The sequence below is a fragment of the Neoarius graeffei genome, chromosome 25, assembly GCF_027579695.1.
Source record: "Neoarius graeffei isolate fNeoGra1 chromosome 25, fNeoGra1.pri, whole genome shotgun sequence".
Lineage (NCBI taxonomy): Eukaryota > Metazoa > Chordata > Actinopteri > Siluriformes > Ariidae > Neoarius > Neoarius graeffei.
In genome coordinates, this window is record NC_083593.1 from 6,442,170 (window position 1) to 6,468,049 (window position 25,880).

Below are 25,880 nucleotides of genomic sequence, written 5' to 3' on the forward strand. Positions count from 1 at the left end.
GTTATCAGCTGGGGTACACCATATGTAAGGAACAACATTTGTCCAGAATAATAGACCTTAGTGGTTAGCTGTCCTCATAAATGCCTAACAAATGACGCAGGCTTTATTTTAAGGACTCAGGAATGCTGCTTCCGCCTGAATGGAAATTGCACCATGAACGAGAAGCAAGAGGTTGCTCTTTTGGCTAAGTTTACATTACCCAGAGGTAGACAAAGTACAACCTCGATTCCAAAAAAGTTGGGACAAAGCACGAATTGTAAATAAAAACGGAATGCAATGATGTGGAAGTTTCAAAATTCCATATTTTATTCAGAATAGAACATAGATAACATAACTGTTTAAACTGAGAAAATGTATCATTTAAAGAGAAAAATTAGGTGATTTTTAAATTTCATGACAACAACACATCTCAAAAAAGTTGGGACAAGGCCATGTTTCCCACTGTGAGACATCCCCTTTTCTCTTTACAACAGTCTGTAAACGTCTGGGGACTGAGGAGACAAGTTGCTCAAGTTTAGGGATAGGAATGTTAACCCATTCTTGTCTAATGTAGGATTCTAGTTGCTCAACTGTCTTAGGTCTTTTTTGTCGTATCTTCCGTTTTATGATGCGCCAAATGTTTTCTATGGGTGAAAGATCTGGACTGCAGGCTGGCCAGTTCAGTACCCGGACCCTTCTTCTACGCAGCCATGATGCTGTAATTGATGCAGTATGTGGTTTGGCATTGTCATGTTGGAAAATGCAAGGTCTTCCCTGAAAGAGACGTCGTCTGGATGGGAGCATATGTTGCTCTAGAACCTGGATATACCTTTCAGCATCGATGGTGTCTTTCCAGATGTGTAAGCTGCCCGTGCCACACGCACTAATGCAACCCCATACCATCAGAGATGCAGGCTTCTGAACTGAGCACTGATAACAACTTGGGTCGTCCTTCTCCTCTTTAGTCCGAATGACACGGCGTCCCTGATTTCCATAAAGAACTTCAAATTTTGATTCGTCTGACCACAGAACAGTTTTCCACTTTGCCACAGTCCATTTTAAATGAGCCTTGGCCCAGAGAAGACGTCTGCGCTTCTGGATCGTGTTTAGATACGGCTTCTTCTTTGAACTATAGAGTTTTAGCTGACAACGGCGGATGGCACGGTGAATTGTGTTCACAGATAATGTTCTCTGGAAATATTCCTGAGCCCATTTTGTGATTTCCAATCCAGAAGCATGCCTGTATGTGATGCAGTGCCGTCTAAGGGCCCGAAGATCACGGGCACCCGGTATGGTTTTCCGGCCTTGACCCTTACGCACAGATTCTTCCAGATTCTCTGAATCTTTTGATATTATGCACTGTAGATGATGATATGTTCAAACTCTTTGCAATTTTACACTGTCAAACTCCTTTCTGACATTGCTCCACTATTTGTCGGCGCAGAATTAGGGGGATTGGTGATCCTCTTCCCATCTTTACTTCTGAGAGCCGCTGCCACTCCAAGATGCTCTTTTTATACCCAGTCATGTTAATGACCTATTGCCAATTGACCTAATGAGTTGCAATTTGGTCCTCCAGCTGTTCCTTTTTTGTACCTTTAACTTTTCCAGCCTCTTATTGCCCCTGTCCCAACTTTTTTGAGATGTGTTGCTGTCATGAAATTTCAAATGAGCCAATATTTGGCATGAAATTTCAAAATGTCTCACTTTCGACATTTGATATGTTGTCTATGTTCTATTGTGAATACAAGATCAGTTTTTGAGATTTGTAAATTATTGCATTCCGTTTTTATTTACAATTTGTACTTTGTCCCAACTTTTTTTGGAATCGGGGTTACTCTGATACAAGTGAAAGTTGTACTTTTAACTTAAGTAAAAATTTGACTGTACATTTGTCAACGCATCATTGTATTCTTGCCACAACGCTTACAAAACCTAATGTCGCTACCAGAGACAGAAATGTGAAACTCCACCTGACATGCTAGCAAACTCTTTTCAAACTCAAAATCATATTGGGTAGCTAACACTACTAGCAAAGAAAGATTTCTACATTGTTTATTTGGCAAGATGATGCTAAAACATATTTCTGAAAGGACTTCAGATAAGTTAACGTTATTCATGTTAGCGTAACTCCGTTTTTACACGCTATGTGTTAACGTTAGCCATGGACAAGGTTATGGCAACTTGGCGGGCAAATCCATTTGACTAACCAGACTACATAGCTATTGCAACGTTAGCGCTAGCTCTAAAAGCGCAGACAACTTCGTTGCAAGCTTTCGCTTGGAATAAAACATTTACAGACCTCAATATGCTCCCGCAGGTTGGACTGAGAGTTTTTGTAGGCTGTGCTGTAAACAAAGCAAACATTTAAAACTGAAACATGGGTTCTAGCTGTAGAACCGCGTCCTTCCATTCTGCCGTCAACTGATCGTGTTCAAATAATGCTGCTGAGAAATTGAACTTGATTTTATACAATCTATGGGCGTGACCCTAGTGATTACTGATTGGCCGGTTCAGTGTCACCTGCGACAAAAACAATCACGTTTTAGAAAAGAAAAGAAAAAACATCCAATTTCAAAGCCGCTTCATCGTAACAAGGACCTTGATAGAAATGTAGTGGAGTTAAAAAGTACGATATTTGCCTTTCAAATGTAGTGACGTTAAAGTCACCTCATCTCATTATCTCTAGCCGCTTTATCCTGTCCTACAGGGTCGCAGGCAAGCTGGAGCCTATCCCAGCTGACTACAGGCGAAAGGCGGGGTACACCCTGGACAAGTCGCCAGGTCATCACAGGGCTGACACATAGACACAGACAACCATTCACACTCCCATTCACACCTACGCTCAATTTAGAGTCACCAGTTAACCTAACCTGCATGTCTTTGGACTGTGGGGGAAACCGGAGCACCCGGAGGAAACCCACGCGGACACGGGGAGAACATGCAAACTCCGCACAGAAAGGCCCTCGCCGGCCACGGGGCTCGAACCCGGACCTTCTTGCTGTGAGGCGACAGCGCTAACCACTACACCACCGTGTCGCCACGTTAAAGTCATGTGTTTCCAAAAAAAAAAAACCTCAAATACAGATACTCAAGAAATGCTGTGTTCACACTTATACCGGTACGAAAGTGATATAACTGTATCGATACAAAGTATACCGGTACAGTTTAGTGCATCTGTCCACACTAGCGAGAAATGTTTGCGGTTTTCTTTCACGCAAGTTGAAATGCGCGTGCGCGAAATGTTTCTGTGGTTACCGAGTAACTTCCTTCCGAGAATATGGCGGATGAAACAACGTGCGTGTGTGTGTGCTTTTTGTTGTCAGTGTACAGTCTGTATTTCTGGTGGCCATTTATTCAGTCGAATCGTATAAAATGCGCGAGGCAGTTGAGAAAGAAACAAAGAAAACGAATCTCCCTTTCTCCCCCCTCACTTTCTCCCTCTTCCCCTCCCTTTCTCTCCCTTTTCCCCTCTTCCTCCCTCCCCCCTTTCTTTGCTCCATGTAGCTCCACGGTCGTTTTGAGCCATTTTGATGTTTTATTTACAGCTGGAAAGCACGGGCGTATTGGATTGTATGAATAACCCGGAAGAAGTAGGAATGGTTCATTGCGCATGCGCATTATATTTGTATCGATACAGAGCCGCTTCATCTGTCCACACTACAGCGAAGCGCTACAGTACCGGTACAAAACCCATACATTTGTGGGTTTCGTACCGATACAGTTATACCGCTACAGTACTGGTATAGTTGCTAGTGTGGACAGGTGTTGCGGTACGAAAGTAGTTTCGTATCGGTACAAAATCCCTAGTGTGGACAGGGTATAAACGCATGTCGTTACTGTCCACCTTTGACATTACCACAGTGAAACATTTTCTGATTTTTTTTTTTTTGGCTACATATCCAATAAGTTACCATGCAACATGAATAAGAACACTAGATCAGAATTCATGTGGCTTTTCCCCTTTAACTTGAATGTGCATGCACATATTAATGAGGTCGTCATCATAGGCGGGAGGGAGGCGGGACACCATTGGCAAAGTGGGGATTTGCTTGATACTTGGGAATCAGTTTGAGTAGACAGAGCCAGACAGGAGAATTTTGCAAAGAAGCTTGTAATATGAACTTAGTCTTTGCTCTCATGGCACATTAAAAAAAAAAAACGTCTCTTCCTGAGTGGTGCTTACCGTGAATCATTAACTAGAAATGTTTTTACGAGTCTGTAATGCGTATTTAAGCTGTGCGGTTTGATTAATGTCGTGCATGTGTGAGGATAATGCAGTGTGGGAGTTGGGTCGGGGATGACTGAGCAGTACAAATAATATCGAGTGGTTTAGGGAATTTCTACAGGAGCTTTAATGATAAATGTAATTGGGTGGAACGGAGATATGTAACCAATAGGACGATGCTGTCACAACTGATTAATGTCCAGACTGTGAAGTGGCCGTGTGTGTGTTTGTGCTCCGTGCTCACAGACCGAGGAGCACCACGCCAGCGGTCTAAGGCATGGGATGCAAATTTCAGGCCATTACATAAATAATACTCAATTAGGTAGTGTCATGTCCACACGCCTTTAGGTTTTTTTTTTTCCATTTGTTTCTTTTTTAGAGGGATAATAAGTTCCCCAGACAAAAAAAAACAACAACTGTCTTTGGCACCTTATTCAACAGCACTGTTATTCTTGAATCAGATTCGTCAGAGACAAGTCGTTGATTAATTCTCTGTTACAGTAACTCTGACAGTTGTCCCAGCTGATATTAAATAATATATACTTTTAAAAAAAGTTCCCAAAACAAGCTAGAAACTCCAGCTGAATTGCAAGAATAAGCTAAAATTGACAGGAGCTGTCTCAAGATACTGGTGCAATCCTGCCCTGACAGGACTGGTGCTGTTAACAATGTGAGGAGAGGTATAGCCATGTACTAGGAAAGAAATGACGCATGCGACCAATATTTTAAGCATGGAGCTTATGTGCACAGAACAAATTTGTCCACATGTGCATTCAGATTTGATGCATGTTTCTTGAGTAAATGTCATGCTGTCTAAACTGTGCGTGACGGTGTGTACAGACAGGGAGAGCTCCTCACCAGAGAGCAACTCGGCTCTCGGTTACACAGGAGCTTTATTGGGTCACGTCTTGGGATGATTTTTTTTTTTTTAAATCATCCTGTAATATTCTCAGTATACTTTGGGAAACTGGTAGTTACACTACCGTTCAAAAGTTTGGGGTCACGCAGACAATTTTGTGTTTTCCATGAACAGTCACACTTTTATTTACCACCATAAGTTGTAAAATGAATAGAAAATATAGTCAAGACATTTTTCTGGCCATATTGAGCATTTAATCGACCCCACAAATGTGATGCTCCAGAAACTCAATCTGCTCAAAGGAAGGTCAGTTTTATAGCTTCTCTAAAGAGCTCAACTGTTTTCAGCTGTGCTAACATGATTGTACAAGGGTTTTCTAATCATCCGTTAGCCTTCTGAGGCAATGAACAAACACATTGTACCATTAGAACACTGGAGTGAGAGTTGCTGGAAATGGGCCTCTATACACCTATGGAGATATTGCACCAAAAACCAGACATTTGCAGCTAGAATAGTCATTTACCACATTAGCAATGTATAGAGTGGAGTTCTGATTAGTTTAAAGTGATCTTCATTGAAAAGAACAGTGCTTTTCTTTCAAAAATAAGGACATTTCAAAGTGACCCCAAACTTTTGAGCGGTAGTGTATAGCAATATTACAGGTCCTGTACCATTCCAAACATCACCACTCACCTCAGAAATATCCTACAGACATTAAATGGTAGCTACCTGGCGCGAATGGTGATCTCTAGTAAAGAAGTGGTTAAATGAAAGTAAACCAAAGTGACAATGCACACACACTAAAGATTTAATATTCGAGTTGAAATCTTTGAGACTCGGGTCACGAAATGATTTGTTTACTGATCCATTCATGCCTTAAGCATACAAATTTGACAGCTTGAACAATGAAGGTTAAAAAAAATAGCTAGTAATTAGTACTATTTTGTGTTACTTAACAGTATACTTGTATTTCGAAAAATTATTTCCCGCAAGAATGTACTATGCAAGATTATATTTTACACTGATATTGTGCAATATGCTAATATTCAGGAAATCCATTCAAAAAGCCAAAGGCAAGCTATGGATTTGTGGTTTAATTTGAAAGAACTTGCAACTTCAGAGGTCAAACTGAAAATAGTTAAGGCGGTCAGTGTTTTCTTACTAAATACAAAGGAATTAGCAACGCACTACCAAGTACAACATTGATGCATGTACCGTATACAGATCTGGGCATGTTTCAGTATTGCTTTCATGATCGCAATCAAAGTAAAGCAAACTGTGTGCCATGAAAATATTAAATAACCTAATAAAACGTCAAACATATTCATTGCTAGAAGCACAAGACAGCAACCAGTGTTGACTAAGGCTACATCCACACGACAACGGCAATGAGATTTTTTTTTTTTTAAATATCGCGTCCACATGGGCAACGGATCAGTAAAATATCAGGTACATATTGCAACGCACCGCTTGCTGAAAACGATGCAATACACATGCCACACCTCTACGTGCGCTGTAAGACAGTCCCATCGGAGACACCAGAACAATAGAAGTAGACGCATGCGCATAAACCCCTTCTTCTGTAGCATCAGCCACAAAGTTTTGATTATTAATAAGTAGCGTAAAACGAAAGACGCGGAAAGAGGAATGAATGGGGGTAGATGGAAGCCGGTACGCCAACATTCTGATATCCTCCAGAATTCTTTAATGGTCCGGAATAAATTGAATGCTACACGTTGATGGATTACTTTGTTCTTCTACACCCTTTTTGAGGAATGTATTGTCGGACTTAAACCAACATCTGAAGAGGTGAGATCGCTCCTTTTTTTTTTTTCCCTATTTTTGCTGGCGGGATTGTTTTTGGAAAGCGCACGGGCGGTGCGCGGTTTGGTTATACTCAGTACTTCCACAGTGTTTGGACTAAAGACTCTGCCCTAAGGGCTATTCTCTCACTTTGCACCATTACACAATAAATATTCACAGTGAAAATATTTTGTAAGCGCGTTTCATGAACCAAGTTATAGGATTTGTTGACAACTCGCATCGAGTTTGTTACACTTCTACCCGGCGTGAAGCACTGACAGTCATGTGGTTGTGACGTCATCGTAAACAAATCCGTTCTACTCATCCAGACGACTTCGCAACAGCGCCGTTGCCAGATTTTTTCACTCTGGAACCCATTCTCAAATGATTTCGTTTTGGGGCACCCAAAACGCCGGTGCCGTGTGGACGCCAGGCCGAAACGATAAACAGTTTTATCAGATTCACCTGAATCCGTTGCCGTGTGGACAGGGCCTAAATGAGGAAGCACTGTCTAAAGAGAACATTGGTTGGTTATCTACATCTTTTTCCCACCTCGATGTGGGGTTGATGTGGATAGGGTTGAGCATGTAAGGTTATGAGCCTTGGTCAAGGGACCAACAGTGACCATAGCATTAGCAAAAACTACTCTTACCCAGTATGTGTGTGTGTTTGTTTTTTTAAAGACTATCAGCCATTATCGGTCTTTGATGGTGAGGGATTCTGATACAAGGAAAGCAAATATGTACTTTACTTACAGTTGTACAGAAGCATTTTTCTGCAGTGGTACAAAACCCCGCTCAATACAAAATAGCTCGCTAAAGCACTTTAGTTAAAAGTAACGTGATCAAGAATGAGCTTAGTAGTGCATATGTGCTACTGTGGAAACAAACAGGGCAAAATAAAAATGTTCTGTCAAGTCCCCAATTGATTAATACCAAGCAGGTTACTCGTATTGACAAGTACCAAAAACACATCTATGTACTCGGTCTGAAAAAAATGTCATCGCTGCATCCCTAATTTATAACATATTGAAATTCTCATGCCGTCGTCCTGCTTACCTTTGGCAATGGGCTTTTTCTGCCAGTCGATATTATGTCAATGGTGCAGAAAACAGAACGGATTGAGATGACTTGTCTGACATTATTCTCTCACTCTGTTTCTGCAAAGCGTTTTCTGCCAGTTATCGACTTGAGCGGAGGTGCACAGCTTCAGTACCCAAGCTTCGGTAACAATCGTTAGAAATAGACAGGCAGGGAAAGAGACAAGAATTAACATAACCATTAACATAGTTAATTGTGCCTTCAAGAGGTAATTTGCATTCTGTTCAGAGGCTGAACGCGTTTCAGTCGACGGATTCCCATCCTAACTCATTCTACATCTTAAGAGCCAAGAGGGAAACATGCAGGTACATTCATATTTATAGAAGGACCATTTGCTTTAGATAGATATTTTAAACTATTCAAAGCCCCGCAGCATTATGTTGCCTCCTGTTTCATGCATCACAATCACAAGTGGACTTTATTATGCTAATATTTTCATTTATGCAGCCGATCTAACAGAGGATGTTGTTAATGCAGTTAAAGTCCAGCTCTGCCATTGTCGTACTCTTTGTTCTCCCAAAGTGAAGAGGTTTGCTTAAAAAGCCGCACTGGCAGTTAAAACATTTTGCTATAATTACAGTCTTTATTATTATTTTATTCTCAATCAATCCCTCATTCCAAGTTTGAATTCATGTCAGTCGAGAACGAGCGAGTTGATATTCAAGATCCAACTGCTAGATGACTCTGTAATCCACACATTAGTAATGTTTGCATGGTTTGAAGCACGTTCCTCTGGAACCAAGCTTTCTGAAATCATTTTCATCATTGCTGCCTCTCTTAGCCAGTTAACAACAGACTATTGGTCTCGTTACTGCCACTCATTGAAACTTGCGATTTTTCACAGCGGAGACGATTCCGATGTGGACTCTGAGGTGGAGGACCGTGTGGACGGGGTGAAGTTCTGGCTCGCAAAAAATAAGGGTTCCACCAAGACCCTATCAGACGATGGCAATTTGAAAGCCCCCACGTGAGTATAGATCACCACCTTCCTAAGCTCACATTGATGGCGTCAGACTCCTTGGCTGCTGTGAAGGTTGGAGTTTGCGCTACGTACAGGGCCGTTTCACATGGTTATTACTTCCCTAAAAGCATATTGCAGTGGAGGGCTGGTTTTAATGGGGAACACCAGTAGCTAGATGTCTACAAGATTTCTTGTGATGTTCATGAAAACTGTCTGTCAACGTTTTTCCCCATTTTCAAACTTGACTCACTATTGTGTTGATTTGTATCTTATTCTCCTCCTGTCTGTCTGCATCTGTTCCTTCACCAAAGCCTCAAATATCCTAATGCAGCCAATGCTGATGTAAAAGACTTAAAAGAAGGGAAGGCTGTGAAAGAAGGTCAGGATGTGAAAGAAGGGCATAAAAATAGCAAAGACACTGAGCTGAGTAGACCCGTGTCTGTGATGAGCTCGCTTAGCTACAGGAAGCGTTCTAACCTGAAGGACTCCATTGGAGGCACTGGGGATGAGAACTCCCTTTTCAGTACCCTAAAAGAGCAACCAGACACCCTGGACCGCGCGTCACTCCGCAAAGCTAAGAACAAGTCCAGCGAGAAAGCCGGAGATGACCTAGATGACCGGAGCTCCGTCATCTCTCAAGCCTACTCTGAAGCCACCAGCAGAGCCAGGAAAGGTCTGGAACGACGTTGGATCAAGAGTAGCCCAGAATTCGACAAGGAGTCTGTCGTGTCTTCCGTGGCACTTAGCAGAACTTCCTTGCGCCGTGGACTGGACCAGGACAATGATGCTAGCTCCACAGTAAGTGGCTACAGCGTGCGCCGAAGCACGTCAAGGATGGACGATAGCCGAAGCGACTGTGGGTCTGCAGTGAGTCCCGGCTTAAGTCGCCGCTCAGGAGGACGAAGCCCCGGGAGCATCAGCCTGAGCTCCCGGACCTCGTTGGCGCGCAGCAGCCGGCTTAGCGAATTCGGTGTTAACCTGGCAGACAATGATGATGCTATGAGCGTGGCCTTCAGTGAAGGTGGACTCTCATCCTATAGTCCTCGCTCTCGAGGCCGAAGCCTTTCTAGCCCCGCCCAGAGCCGTTCAGCTGGGGGTGAAGCACTCGATGACACGGATATCAAACCAGTCAGCCACCGCAACTACCTGGACCCTGATCTGGAAAAAGCCATCAATGAAGTTCTCAGCTTTAAGCCCATCAAGTTCAAGCGCCGCAGTCTGGAGGACTCTGATGAAGAGAACAGAGGAGCAGGAGAAGAGAAGGATGACAGGAAGAGCATACGCACTGTGAAGAGCTCCCTGCAGGAGGAGGAGGATCTTCATACTGATCTGCACAGAAGCACATCTAGAATTCAGCGTTCAGCATCTGGCTCGGCACTGGACTACACTCGCTCCTCCAGCAGCTTGAGCTCTCGCAGCAGCCGCAAAGCCAAGAAGAAGAAGAAGAACCGAGACTCGGAATCGGAGAACTCGTCAGCTGACGAACGCAGAAAGAGTTCCAAGAAGAAAGGGAAAAAGGGGTCCAGGAAAGGAAAGAAGAAGGAAAGCGAGTCCGAATCGTCTGAATCAGAATCGTCTGACTCTTCTTCCAGCTCCAGTTCTGCCGTTTCCTATCGGAGTTCCAAAAGCATAAAGAAGGGCCCTGGCCGTGGTGCACCAGGATCTGATGAGGAAGCGGGGCTAGGTGGTCTTGCAGAAGAGAGACCCCCAAGCAAGAAAGAAGAGAGGAGGAAAAAGAAGAAAATGGACTGCCTGGTGATGAAGTATCTTTACAGGCCGGATAGTGATTAAAAGCAGGAGGTGCAGCAGGTGACTGGAAGAGCCGCATGGTGTTGAACTAACGCGTTAGCCAACAGCAGCAGGCCTACTGACGAGACTATAGAATAGTTTTTCACATTTCTATAACAACTAATCATAACACGGCATGCCTGTAGCGCTCTGGAGACCGGTTTCCATACTGAGTTTGTGCTATGAATTCTTAAGAGTGGTTAAAGTCCAACTTTGAGAGGAAATTGAAATTAATAATCTACGTTCCTTTTGCTTCAAGTTGAAGAGCACTGTTTTCTTCATGGGTTCTTTTCAGTCCCCTCATGAAGCCTGGGGTTATCGTCTAATTATTTGCTTCTTCCTGAGAAAGCAGTTTATTTAGAGAGCTCTGTGGGTGCGAGTGCACATACTAATTCCCAGTGAAAGGCCCATGTGATAAATGACTCAACTGCAGCAAAACACCACCACTCTGGAGACGTTAATTTACCAAGACCTCCACAGCATACATGGTTTTTCCTCTGACTACATTTTTCGATACTGTTTTTTAAAAACCATTTAGTTTAAGAAGACTTAAAAAAAATAAAATGAAATGTATATATATCCCCACCAAAAAATTCTTTTAGTATACAAGTGCAGTGGTGGTAATAGTAAGGGCAAGCCTTTTTCCCCCTCTACCAACATCTTTGTTTGTCTTCGAAGGGAATCACTGCACAAACTCAGTGCTTGTATTGATTTCTGAATGCGACTGAGACAAAACTGTGGGTGTGCGCTTAACCTCCAGCCAAGAGTACAAAGGTCATGCTTCACTGCTCGTTTTGCACCGAGCCTTGGCTAAAAGTCTCTTTTCTGTGTTTCTTTTCCTTCCTCCAGCCCCTCTTCCTTTCGGAGACACCTGAGCCGGACTGATGAAGAGGTAGGCGAGGAGGAGGAGGAGAAGGATCTCCAGCAGACCCTTGTTGCCGACGGAGATGACGAAACCAGACTTTCAGAGACCATGACGTAGATCTCAACTATCAACACATGCACTGGATCATACCCGTGGGGGAGATCTTCACCCCTTCAGACTCTCACTCCATGACCTAGAGTTGTTTTTTTTTTTTAACTTGTCTATTCTGCACATAGCAAAAACAAAGGTAGAGTATATTATTACTGTTATTTAATTGTATAGGAGTTTTAAATTAATGATCGAAAGACGTAGAAGGAAGAGCGAAGTCTGCAAGCACCCGCCTTTCCTCTATGAACTACTTCTCTTCACATCCATCACCCTGACCTTTCCTCAATCAGGGTCGTTCGTTCAACTTGTTACCATCAAACTAAAGCTCAGGCAGATAAATTATGAACTAAAGAGATCATCATAATTATCCATACGATTGATCTTTATTTTAGCGGCAAATTATTTGACTTAAACGTTTGGTTCTTTGAAAGTCACTGGGTTGCCGACGTCTGAACTCTACGAGCTCGTCAGGTTTAGTCATATAATGTTCTCTGTAGGAAATGCTTGCCATCAGCCTCTGAGGGGGAAAAAATTATTATTATTATTATTATTGCAAGGAAAGAAATCTTTAGCTTTTTTTTTAAGAAATTTGCATCTGATCAGCCAGCTGCTGTTGTGTGGAGGTTGTGAATTTTGCCTTTAATCTTTCTTCACTCATCAAACCGCGCTCTGATATCTTTAGTTGTGCGCATCTCTCGCTCTCTCTCATCTTGGTAAATAATGCTTTTCATCTTTTTATTTTTGCCAGAGATTATTATGATGCCTACGGATTATTTGCTGATTAGCAACTGTTAAGTGAGGGATTACATTATGCCTATGTATACACTTGACAGAAAGCTCTTCCGAAGCAAAATATTCAGAAATTTGTCGAAATATAGTTTGTGCTCTTTTGGTCTTGGTTAATATCATTGAACTGTTGCAATAAGGATTTGTTCTTAGTACTATTGTAAATCTGCCAAATATTAATTACGGACTGGTGCTGGAAAAATCTCAGACGCGTATACGGTACGCGAAGACACACCGTGGTTATGTGCACAAATTACCCCCAATTTTGTGTGTTCAAGCGTGAAATGGGAAAAAATATAATGTGTCGAGTGGACAAGCTGTTAGTGCGGCTTTGCTTCGTTTCCCTCATCCATGTTTTCTATGCATCAGTACATTTTATTGCGAAAATGCGCAAAAAACACATCCGCTCCTGTAGTGGCTTATGCAATGAATGAGAAGGGATACAGAATGTATTTAATGCAATACATCTTTGAGAAGGTTTATCTACAGAACGTCAAATAATAGTTGGATTGGTTTATTGTAAATAAATTTGTGATTATTTACATTGTCTCGTCAAATTACTAATTGTTGTTGTTGTTTTTTTCCCTGAATGATAGAAGAAAACTATATTCTCTCAGCAGTTTTGTGGAGCCGAACCAGAGTTTTGTTTCCGGGTGTAAGAAATTAATAAGCACCAAAGACCCGCAGTGTTTGAACACGCCCTTGTTGACTTCCTCTTTCCATTATCCCTTGGTTAAATCCCCATTGCGTTCTTCAAGGCCAATTAAATACTTTATTGGCTGTGAACTTTGAGATGACCTACTGCAAGCCTGAGGGAGGAAATCAACATGGCTGTCGGCTTCAGAAGCATAACTTATAAAGAATGTACTACAGTCTACCTGATGCTATATTAACAGATTTTAGGTTTTTGATTTATTCAACGAACGGTACTTTTCTCATCATACCTTTTGTAGCTACAGTTAACATTGTAGAGAGTCTGGAAAGCCAGATATAAACAGTCGTTCCTTCAGCAGCCTTTCTTTCTCTCCCCCCCCCCATGCTGGAAAATTTAACGAAGCACTCACACTGGAGAATCCTTTCAAAAACGCTCAACATTTCCTTACAGGAAACTTCACCATATCTATGATTAAGTGTGGTTCTTAATGCTTAGGTCGAGTGTCTGCCGTACAAGCGGTTGTGAAAGCGCTGTTACGATAGAAACGATAACGAGGCCTCTGTTATAAACCTGTGACTTGCAACCTGTCAGAGCTGCTGCGATAGAAAATAAAATCTAAATCAAATCGACACCTTCTGACCAAACAGCATCCAAAATCCAACAGCGATGTGGTATATTCAGTGTGTTTGCAGGAACTGAAGGTGCAAAATAGTGCGACTAAAAAATTCAGAATCCTACAAAGCGTAATCCTTTTATATCGGTCATTAGAGAGACAGAGCTTTCCACCTTTATATCCATAAACCATGGGACACTCTGTGGAGGGTTGTCACCTCGGGAGGGAATTCAGAAACATGGCTATTGAATAAAACATGATATTAAAACATTCAAATAAATAGATGCAGGCAATTAGGAACGTGTATCGAAAAGAGAATATAATGGAATTGACCTAGTTTGCATTTCAAAGAGATTACACCATTTATATCAAGAGGATCAGTAAAAAAGGGTTGAAAAGATGTCTAGCAGTTAATCTGCGTCAGACCTCAACCTCCCCTCCTAATGGACTGCATGGCTCGAGTGGCATGCAGCTTATTTCCTGTGTTCTGTAGGTCATCTTAAAACCAGTTCCCTTTTTTATTACATAGCCTCAAAGTATTTGCCTGGAGGAGAAAATATCTGCTTTCTAATTCCCCCCCCCAGTCACATTTTCAGCATTTACTTATACACTCACCAGGCACTTAATGAGGAACACTTGCTTAGTCATACAATTATCTAATTGGTTAATTATCATGTAGAAGCAGCAGTGCGATATAAAAACTCACTGGCCACTTTATTAGGAACACCCACCCATCCACCTGCTGTGTGTTTTATGCCGTTCTCTAATCAGCCGATCCCTTTACAGCAGCACAATGCATCAAATCACGCAGATACAGATCAAGAACTAAAGTTCATGTTCACGTCAAAACATCAGAATGGGAAAAATTGAGATCTCTCAAATTTGACCTTCACTGTGGCATGGGTGTTGGTTCGAGCCAGATGGACTGGTTTGATGGAGTATTTCAGAAACTGCTGATCTCCTGGGGTTTTCACACACAAACGACAGTCTCTAGAGTTTGCACAGAATGGCATGAAAAACAAAAAACATCGAGACGAGTGAGGGACAGTTCTGTGGGTGGAAACAAACGCCTTGTTAAGAGAGGTCAGAGGAAAACGGACAGATACAGTAACTTGTATAATCACGCTTTACAACCGTGGTGAGCGGAAAAGTACCTCAGCATGCAACAGCAGAAAACCACATTGGGTTCCACTCCTGTGAAGACAGGAATTTTAGAACCAAGAAAAAAATTTCCGATTCAAGTGGCCGGTGAATTTATATCATGCAGTTGAAGGTTGAAGAAGAAGAAAAAAAAAATCCATGTCCACTGTAGCCTCAAATTCTTGTTCTTAGCTGACTGATGTGGTCTTCTGCCTGAAGGTTTGATGTGTCGTGCATTGAGATGCTTTTCAGCTCAGCATAATTGTAAAAGGGTGGTCATTTGAGTGACTATAACCTTCTTTTCAGCATGAACCAGTCTGGGGTGGGTTTCTCAAAAGCCTCCTAACACTAAGAGCATCTTAACTAGGGGCCTGTCCACACAGCAACGGATTCAGGTGAATCTGATAAAACTGTTTATCGTTTCAGCCTGGCGTCCACACGGCACCGGCGTTTTGGGTGCCCCAAAACGAAATCTTTTGAGAACGGGTTCCAGAGTGAAAAAATCTGGCAACGGCGCTGTTGCGAAGTCGTCTGGATGAGTAGAACGGATTTGTTTACGATGACGTCACAACCACATGACCGTCAGTGCTTCACGCCGGGTAGAAGTGTAACGAACTCGATGCGAGTTGTCAACAAATCCTATAACCTGGTTCATGAAACGCGCTTACAAAATATTTTCACTGTGAATATTTATTGTGTAATGGTGCAAAGTGAGAGAGAGAGTGAGAGAATAGCCCTTAGGGCAGAGTCTTTAGTCCAAACACTGCGGAAGTACTGAGTATAACCAAACCGCGCACCACCCGTGCGCTTTCCAAAAGCAAAAACAATCCCGCCAGCAAAAATAGGAAAAAAAAAAAGGAGCGATCTCACCTCTTCAGACGTTGGTTTAAGTTCGACAATGCATTCCTCAAAAAGGGCGTAGAAGAACAAAGTAATCCATCAATGTGTAGCATTCAATTTATTCCGGACCATTAAAGAATTCTGGAGGATATCAGAATGTTGGCGTACCGGCTTCCATCTACCCCCATTCATTCCTCTTTCCGCTTCTTTCGTTTTACGCTACTGATTAATAATCAAAACTTTATGTGGCTGATGCTACAGAAGAAGGGGTTTATGCGCATGCGTCTACTTCTTCTATTGTTCTGGTGTCTCCGATGGGACCGTCTTACAGCGCATGTAGAGGTGTGGCATGTGTATTGCATCGTTTTCAGCAAGCGTTGTGTTGCCATATGAACCTGATATTTTACTGATCCGTTGCCCATGTGGATGCAATATTTATTTAAAAAAAAAAATCTCGTTGCCGTTGTCGTGTGGATGTAGCCTAGGAGAGAGAGCATTCATTGTGCTGATCACGCTACCATTTAACGATCATCTTTGTGCTACAATGCTTTTGGGAAACTCAGGCCTGGCCATTTTCCACTGTCAATCATCATCACAAGGCATTTCTCCCTGCAGAACTGCCACTCCGGCACGGTGGTGTAGTGGTTAGCGCTGTCGCCTCACAGCAAGAAGGTCCGGGTTCGAGCCCCGTGGCCGGCGAGGGCCTTTCTGTGCGGAGTTTGCATGTTCTCCCCGTGTCCGCGTGGGTTTCCTCCGGGTGCTCCGGTTTCCCCCACAGTCCAAAGACATGCAGGTTAGGTTAACTGGTGACTCTAAATTGAGCGTAGGTGTGAATGTGAGTGTGAATGGTTGTCTGTGTCTATGTGTTAGCCCTGTGATGACCTGGCGACTTGTCCAGGGTGTACCCCGCCTTTCACCCGTAGTCAGCTGGGATAGGCTCCAGCTTGCCTGCGACCCTGTAGAAGGATAAAGCGGCTACAGATAATGAGATGAGATGAGATGAGATGAGAACTGCCACTCACGGGATGTTTTTTTTTTTTTTTTTGGTTTGTTTTTCTGCACCATTCTGAGACCCTTGAGTGTGAGAATTTCTAAAATATTTCCAAAACCAGTCCAACTGGCACCACCAAGATCACATTTTTTCCCCCGATGCTGATGTTCGATGTGAACTAAAGATCATGACCTGCATCTGCATGATTTTATGGATTGTTCTGAATGAGCAGGTGTACACATCCTCCTGATAACGCCCTTTTTTAAACTCTCTATACACATTTAAGAGGTTGTATGCGAAAAGATGGGGAAAAAAAGAAAACTTTATAGCCGTCAAACAGTCACTAAAGGAACTTTGGACCACATGCGCCACATGGATTAGTCAGAGGAATCATGTGAGGCAGTTTTTCAGTTGATTTACCATGACGTACCTAATTTGCATAAGGTTGAGAAAATCATTGTTGTGCATGTACGTTGGAACGCGGGGTGACCGCAGCTTGGAAACGCGTGAGATGTGATTCATCTCCAAGTCCAAATCACACGTGTGCTGGTGCTCAAAAGGGGCAGTTGGAAGAGCTAATTCAGGGTCATTGCTGAATGAAACGAGGCCTGACTGGGTTCCCTAATGGCAGGCTGCAGCTGCCTGTCAAAGCACCATGATTGGGGGGTGCTGCGATCCCCTACAGCGAGCAGGTGAAGCAGCAGCTCTCATTTGCAATTCAGAGAGCACTGTGTACCGCTTTGAGCTCAGCTTTGTTTGCACATACTGTTTCCACCCTAATGAGCGATGTGCTCTGGTGGAAGGAACAGTGCTACTTCGGATGCCAAATGGATGGGAGTGCATATACATATTATATTTAAAAAAAAAAACCCCACACGATTTCGTAGGCGAGAAAGCACCTAGTTGTACATGCTGATCTGAATGTAGACTCAGGAAATAATTTTTTTATTACATTTTGGATGTGCCCAAAGAAATGGAGAACACTAAAGTCTAAATTGTTCCAGATTTTCAAGCTGACGTTCTGGTTCTGGCAGACGTTCTGATGCCGTGCCGGGTGGAGACTCGCAGCCCATATCGATTTCACTTTTTGTCTCTTTGTTTCTTCTTTGTTTGACTGCCAGGGCTGGAATCATGAAATTACTCATTAATTCTCCTTCTCTGCATGAGAGATGAGAGAAGGCGGCTGCGTTCTGATGAAATTTTCAGCTGATGAAATTTTCAGCTCCCTAAAGCACATGGCTCAGTGGTGCTCTCGTGTGAATGTTTCCTCCTCATCATCTCTTACAGCTCTGTGCCGGTTTTCAGCATTTCATCCATCCTGCTATTGCTTTCAAGTGGGAGCATAATAGAAGGCTCTTGATTACTAAATGTAGGCCATCACTGAGAGTCCTAGACCTATACCCAAACAATCAACAAGCATTACACGTTCAAATAAGAACACTCCTATAAATAAACAATTGAAATTCGCCTGTAATGTGTTTTGTAATCACAACAAATCAGCCTCACCATGCCAGTCTCCGCTTAATCATTCGAGCAATTGAGTCACCTGGGATGTCTGATGTTTTGAGTCGCTGCGTTGACATTAAAAACATCATTTCTCCTAAACGTGCCCGATCATACACCACCAACCAAAACTGGGAGGATGAAGGCTAACGTTGTGAGGGAGGACGATTTAATCGTCTCTTCGTGATTTTACACCGCTGTGATGTTCAGCATTGTTTACTATATAGCTGAAAGTATGTGGACATCTGACCAGTAAAAATCAGACACATTTCCTGACCTGACCAGTCAACCTTCACGTGTTTCGCATCGGCACTCCACAGTGCAACATCGGACCACGCTAGTTTGAGTTATTCTTCAAAAACATGCCAGAAGTGCAGTCTTTTTCTCCTCAATGAAACAAAACACGAGATAATCCATCAATCAAATCTGGAATCATTTATACTGGTATTCTGAGGTCTCCGATAGTAACCATTACCACCTGGAGACCTTTCCCCAAACCTCTCAAACTCTCAGGACTAGTGGCAAGCCATTGCTTTCTCATTCTGACCTTACATCAGGGGCGTGTTTAGCCTATTTTTGGGGGTGCTCAAGCACCCCCAAAAATGAGCTCAGCACCCTCAAAAACACTGCTTTTGGATGTAATTTTCAGAAATAAGTGCCCTTGTGCACTGCGCAATGAATGTGTGCGCGGGTGTGTGTGTGTTCTTGAATTCACCTGTTACGTGATAGTTCTACGACCAGTAAAATCCCTCTCCTCCTTGCGTCCCCTCTGATTGGGTTGCCTGTCCGCGCGAGTGCTTGCTACGACATGGTGTTTTTTTAACTGGATTCCACGCCGATGAGGAACTCGAAGTAGCACCTGAGTATTACTGGCATAGCGAGATGTGAAGGTACGGACTGGAGTTACAATTGTTAAACACAACACAATAATATGCATAATGCAATATTGATGTTCCCTGGTCTATGAACAGAATGATAAAAACGACATTTATCATCCATATCGAGATGCTTTGTGGTTGTAAATGTGTAGATATCATAGTTTATTGGGTCAGCTTCTGTTAAAACATTGCATAAGTCTAGTCTTCTTGTCTAGTTAAGTCTAGTCTAAATGCGGAATAAACGTGGAAACACAGTCGTTCAAGCCAGGTGCCTCTGTCAGCTCTGGGGGCTAAGCACCCCCAAAGATCAGATGCTAGAATCGCCCCTGCCTTACATCAAATGACTTTTCAAGTGAACTTCAGTGTCAGACAAATTTCTAATGTCGGAAATAAAATCATGGAGTTTTGCTAGAGTTGGGGTGCGCTCCTGTCACCGCAATCGTTTGGTGTAAGGTGGTTAGGATAGCTGTCTTAAGTCAGGTTTTTTTTTTTTTTCCTCGCCCTGACATTCTGATAAAATCAGCCATATTTATCATCTCTTGTCTTGGCTCATACAGCTGGTGCCTCTGCGAGGTCTTTGCAAAATCATAGATGATCGCTTGAAAATTCGGTTGCTGTAGACTGGAATAATTCTGTGACTAATGACACAGCTTTCGATGTGAAAGGGTGTCAGACTTTAGTCTTTTAAAAGTCTCTTACTGTCTGGTTAGCATAAATGGAGAATGAGTTTACTTTGTATTAATGAACTCAAAAACAAATCAACACGTTTCACTAACATTAGATAGTATATCGCAGAGGGGAACCATCAGGGCCTTCTAGGCCTTCAGAGAAGCCCAAACATATCAGCATCTCAAATGTTAGATTTAATTTCTTGCATTACAATTATTCTCTTCTAATTCGGCCTCATTTTCTATCAAATTTGCTTCAGAAACGAAAGGGTTACTGTCCTGAAAACATTAAAGCAGAGTTGTCCAATGAGATTGTTTTGTTTGTTGTGTCTAGGCTGAGAAGAGTTTAGAGCTGCTCACTCATTGGTTTGGACTTCATTGTCGGGACAGAAAGCCATGGCAGTGTACGTTTATGTAGGAAGTGACAGACGAATTAACCAATCAATCAGATTTATAGTGGGAGGGACCAAAAATTTATCGCCCTTGGCCTACTCGAAGGCTAACGCGTGCAAGTCGGTGAAGTCCCCTTCCAGCTGGTGTAGCGTTCATCAGTAGTGTTAGCGAATGCTAATAAAGCAGTCAAGTCAGTGCTATCTATCGAGAGCAAGTAGCACAGGCTAACGACTGAGATTTCCGTCTCCAGACTTTTCTTCCACACTGCACTCGCTACACTATTTTTCACTACGACTTTAGTATTCATTTCCTCGTGTAATTTACTTAGTTACTTTTAAAATCAACATCGACAGCTATACACACCGGAGCGACCTGACAGCCTGCCGCTAATCCTTTACCCTGTTGCTTTTTGGTGTCTGGCTGAGCTCAAGTCCCAGCTCTAATAGTAACAGTTCGTCACTGGTATATAGTTAATATTACTTCAGCATATTAGGGAAGGCAACAAAGTATTTCAGCAGAACGTGGTCAAAACCTGGGACACTTTTCCTTCATGCCATCAGATGGGAAATAAAATGAAAACTTTCCCTTTCTGAAATAACGTCTCTGCTCAGAAGTTGTGCAACGTTTTTAGAAAACTAGAGTTATCTTTTTTCCCCAGACGTTCATTGGCTGTGCTACAATAATTTTTTTTTTTCCTCCAGCTGAAACACTTTTCTTCTCAGTCCACATCCAGACCACAATCGACCACCTGACCCCTGGTCGAAAGGAATTGCACACGACAAAGCGACAAGTGAAGCCATTGAGAATTTAAGGGCCTTGCTGAAGAGCTCAGCTGTGGTTCTCTGGCAGTTCTGGATTTTAAACTTTTTTTTCTCCCCCCCCCCCTTCCCAGACCCTGCCAAATTGGTGTACATGCTTGGAATACAAAATTCTGCTGTTGATAATACAGCTGACCTTTAGGAAACTCGTTTAGGAGTTCAGTGCATGAACCTGAGTGATTGTACATCGTCAGCTGCAGCCATGCGTTAATGAAGTGGATACTTCAGGCGTTATTTGATCTATAACATTCAAACTTCTTATAATAAATTGGATCAATGAATCCCCAGCAGCCTTCATCATTCATTCTTTTCCACAATTCTCCAACGTAATACCTGTCGACCTGCTTATCTTCTCAGAGGGGGCTCAATTCCCCAGGGCTAATTAGCTCACCTCCCCCCAACTCAACAGACTCTCCTCTCCATTTTGAAGATGGATTTTGCCCTGTGTATCTAATGGGTTTTTAATGCACCCATTGTCTGGCTTAGTCAATACAAATTCACTTACCAGCCCACTAATAAATATCTTGCTGATATTCTCCTTATATAATTCCCCCATGATGCCTGCTCTTATGGTCCACCTGATAAGTGAATAAGTGTGTTGCGGTGAAGAACAGGTATGGAACAGCTTGGCAAAGTTGTGCATGGGTAAATCATTGGACTGATGGCTTTTTAACAGCCGGGTTTGTTTATAAGCGAGCTGCTGCGCCGTACTGACACATGATGGGCTAGGAGGATATTTATGTGGACTGTTAGAGGTTTTATCTATATATTTCAGCAGTAGTGTAGCAGCCCGGTTCTGAAAAACAATCCAGTGAACGATTAAAAAAAATAAACAGTAAAATTTTTATTTATGTAATTCTATTTTTTATTTGTTTTAACAAATCTCATCTAATGTCACTCAAACACTTTGAGAACGTGTCTGCACTGGACAGCATACGAAATAAACTCTTATTCACAGTGTATCATGACATTCTCAACATTTTTTTTTTTTTGGCTGAAAGAATAAAAAACTTGAAGTGCTACCATTCCGAGTTCAAATTTTTAGTGCATTCCTCATGAGCTGATGTTAACAATATACTTGTCTAATGTTAGTCAAGTCAAAAACATACACAGATTTTTAATTTCCGTCGAATTAAACCTTTTTTTTTTTTTTAAAGAAAAGGGTGGGGCGGCACGGTGGTGTAGCGGTTAGCGCTGTCGCCTCACAGCAAGAAGGTCCTGGGTTCGAGCCCCATGGCCGGCGAGGGCCTTTCTGTGCGGAGTTTGCATGTCCACCCCGTGTCCGCGTGGGTTTCCTCCGGGTGCTCCGGTTTCCCCCACAGTCCAAAGACATGCAGGTTAGGTTAACTGGTGACTCTAAATTGAGCGTAGGTGTGAATGTGAGTGTGAATGGTTGTCTGTGTCTATGTGTCAGCCCTGTGATGACCTGCCGACTTGTCCAGGGTGTACCCCGCCTTTCGCCCGTAGTCAGCTGGGATAGGCTCCAGCTTGCCTGCGACCCTGTAGAACAGGATAAAGCGGCTACAGATAATGAGATGAGAAAGAAAAGGGTCACATTAAAAGTGCAGTGTGTAAGAATTGGCCACATGGTGGAATTGTAATGATGCTCGTCACATTTGTACGTACTGAAGTAAATCACATTATGAAGACAGATCAAACTTCTGCAAAGTAATATCTTGACTCTCCTGCTTCTCAGGTGAATAAGTGACAGTCTCCTTCACTTCACAATGTACCATGTATCAAAATAAACGACAGAACTTGCCCTTTCTGATGATACTGCTCTATCTACTGTAGTGGTTTCTCAGAGCAACCAAGTGTTGGCCAGTAATCTCATCTCATCTCATTATCTCTAGCCGCTTTATCCTGTTCTACAGGGTCGCAGGCAAGCTGGAGCCTATCCCAGCTGACTACGGGTGAAAGGCGGGGTACACCCTGGACAAGTCGCCAGGTCATCACAGGGCTGACACATAGACACAGACAACCATTCACACTCACATTCACACCTACGGTCAATTTAGAGTCACCAGTTAACCTAACCTGCATGTCTTTGGACTGTGGGGGAAACCGGAGCACCCAGAGGAAACCCACGCGGACACGGGGAGAACATGCAAACTCCACACAGAAAGGCCCTCGCCGGCCACGGGGCTCGAACCTGGACCTTCTTGCTGTGAGGCGACAGCACTAACCACTACACCACCGTGCCGTCCTTGGCCAGTAATCTGGTTTTCAATTCACAGCAAATAAAACAATGATATTTTTTCCAGTAGGCTCCCTTTAGTTTTGGGTCCCTTTTCTTTTCCCTTCTCTAAAAAAAAAAAAAAAAATTCCAACATACAGTTGTGGTCAGAAGTTTACATACAGGGACATGAACGTCATGGCAATATTTGGGCTTTCAGTAATTTCTCTGAACTGTTGTTGTTCTGTGGCAGAATGTACAGCATACATCCTTAATTTAAAAAAAAAAAGCTACAATTTGGTGCATGAGTTTTAATTTTCTTTGGGTTTTCTGAAATCAACACCGGGTCAAAATTATACATATGCTCACTTTTAGATTATTAATTCAGAGGTGCTGAAACTTCCAAAATGTCTCTTATCTTGCCAAGGCCTCTTAACTTCCTGTTCGTGATCATGATTGACTCCAGCTGGTAGCTTCTCTGTACCTTTATAAAAAGGGTTCGTTTACAGCACTCATTGGATTGTTCAACACAAAGTAAAATGGGAAAGTCCAAGGAGCTCAGTACAGATCTGAGAAAGAGGATTGCAGATGTGCACAACTCTGGAATGTCTCTTGGAGCCATTTCTAAACAACTGCAAGTTCAAACAATTGTATCCAAGTTATTGTGAGGTGTAGTCCACTTTGCCAAGCCACTTTGCTTCAAGAAAACCCAAACTGTCTCCCTCAGCTGAAAGGAAATTGGTTTGGATGGTCAGGAACAACCTGGGAACCACCATGGCACAGCCCTGCCATGAACTGGAAGCTGATGGATCACTGTCTACAGTTCAGATCACCATGGACCAAGAGGCTGCTATCCAAGAAATAACCCCCAGCTCCAAAACTGACACCTGCAAGCTTAACTAAAGTTTGAAACTGACCACACAGACAAAGAAAAAGCCTTCTGGAGGATAGCTGTATGGTCAGATGAGACAAAGATTGAGTTGTTTGGCCACAATGACCACCATGTACAGAGGGACACTGTACCAGCTGGTGGTGGTGGTAGGATCATGATGCTCTGGGGCTGTTTTGCTGCCAGTGGAACTCGTTCATTGCACAAAAGTGGATGGAATAATGAAGGAGGAGGACGGCCTCAGAATTCTTCAGCATAAACCATCAGAAACTTGAACACGACTTGAGACTTATAACAGGACACTGAACTCAAACATGCGTCAGAGCTGGTTGTGGAGGATAAAGCAGGCTAACATAGGGTGACCAGATTTCCCTAGTCTGAAACCGGGACACTTTTGCACGCGACCATGCTCGTGCACGCACACCTTTTTTTTTTTATGTCAACGTGACACTCAGAGAGGTGCTCTTATCATTTTGTTGAAGCTCACATTTATCAACATCTCACATGAAATAAAACAAACAGGCATTTTGTTATCTAGTAGCATAGTGGTATACAGATCAGTTAAATTATGGTCAGACAACAGATGTTGTAATGGCTGAGAATAGGCCAGGCTATGTCCATAGGCCACATTTAAACTGGTTTATTTCACCTGTTTGTGAGAACACCAAGAAGAATGCATAGGCACATGTAGGCTATATCTCTAAAATTGTATGCACTATAGCATGAACTTCAAAAGTAGATATGTGACCTCAACATAGCCTAGGTCAGAATCAACCTTACTAACCATTTCCCACAACTGAATGAATAAAGCAAGATGATGTGTACAAAAGTGAACACTTTAATGGAAGCTGCAACAAGCCGTTCAATATGGCCAAGCTGTCAGAATGGTATGTTAAACAGAAACAAAAAAGAGACAAGTGATTTGAGAATATATACTACGGAAGCCGAGAGAGGCCCTTCATATAATCCTTTTTTTTTTTTTTTTTTTCACCTTGTTATCCCGAGATAACGACATAATTAATTCAGGATCTCGAGAAAACAACACAACTAATTCGAGATCTCGAGAAAACAAAACAATTATTCCATGATCTCGAGTAAACAGTTGAGAAATGGTTCATTCAGGTGCGCCAAGAGACTTGTGATATGCTGACTTTGGGGCTATTTCTCATTCTGTATAGACGCAACTTTGGTCATTAGAATGTCTGGAATAATCGATCACCTAATAAGGCAATATTTTGATCAGGGGTTGACACAGGGAGAGATTGCATCAAGTCTTTTAATAAGGGATAATTTCAAAATTAGCCCGCAGCACCTCCGCAGAAGACTGGCCCGGCTTCGTTTCCTCGAGATCCTGAATTAATTATGTCGTTATCTCGGAATAACGGTTTTGTTTTCTTGAGTTCTCGAATTAGTTGTGTTGTTTTCTCGAGATCCTGAATTAATTATGTCGTTATCTCGGGATAACAAGGTGAATAAAAAAAGATTATATGAAGGGCCTCTCTCAGCAGTAAAGGAGGAGAGGGGCGACAGCCCGAGGAAAGCCCCCACAGGAGCGGACAGCATTTGCAGCATAGGCTATCCAATTCAGTACAAGAACAAAACACTTACAGTGTGTGCAGTCGGCTTCGTGCGCATTGTTCTGCACCTCTCGGAGGAAGGGGTAGGTGCCCTGTAAATCTTTGGAAAAGATACATTTTCTTTTCGGCATAATTGCTGCGGCATTACTGCTACTAGCTGCTCGACAAAGAACATTCGCGCCAGTTAATGTTTATTTTATTGTTGCATGGCAACCCGTTCTGTTGTCTGGAATAATGCGGCTAAATAAACACCCGTGCCACA

The 25,880-nt window shown here is 42.7% G+C and overlaps 1 protein-coding gene across 8 annotated transcripts in view; it reads left to right on the forward strand.

Moving 5' to 3' along the window:
• Window positions 1-13,019, forward strand: part of myo18aa (myosin XVIIIAa) — a 114,356-nt gene extending 101,337 nt beyond the window's left edge. For 7 of the 8 annotated variants that reach the window (XM_060908508.1, XM_060908507.1, XM_060908509.1 and 4 more), the window contains 3 exons: window positions 8,814-8,936; window positions 9,242-10,739; window positions 11,568-11,644. In XM_060908508.1, the coding sequence (XP_060764491.1) occupies window positions 8,814-8,936; window positions 9,242-10,721 (1,603 nt within the window). In that variant the 3' untranslated portion in view covers window positions 10,722-10,739; window positions 11,568-11,644. Of the gene's footprint in view, window positions 1-8,813; window positions 8,937-9,241; window positions 10,740-11,567 lie in introns of all 8 variants that reach the window. The other variant, XM_060908515.1, reaches the window with a different exon arrangement.
• Window positions 13,020-25,880: the final 12,861 nt, after the last annotated feature.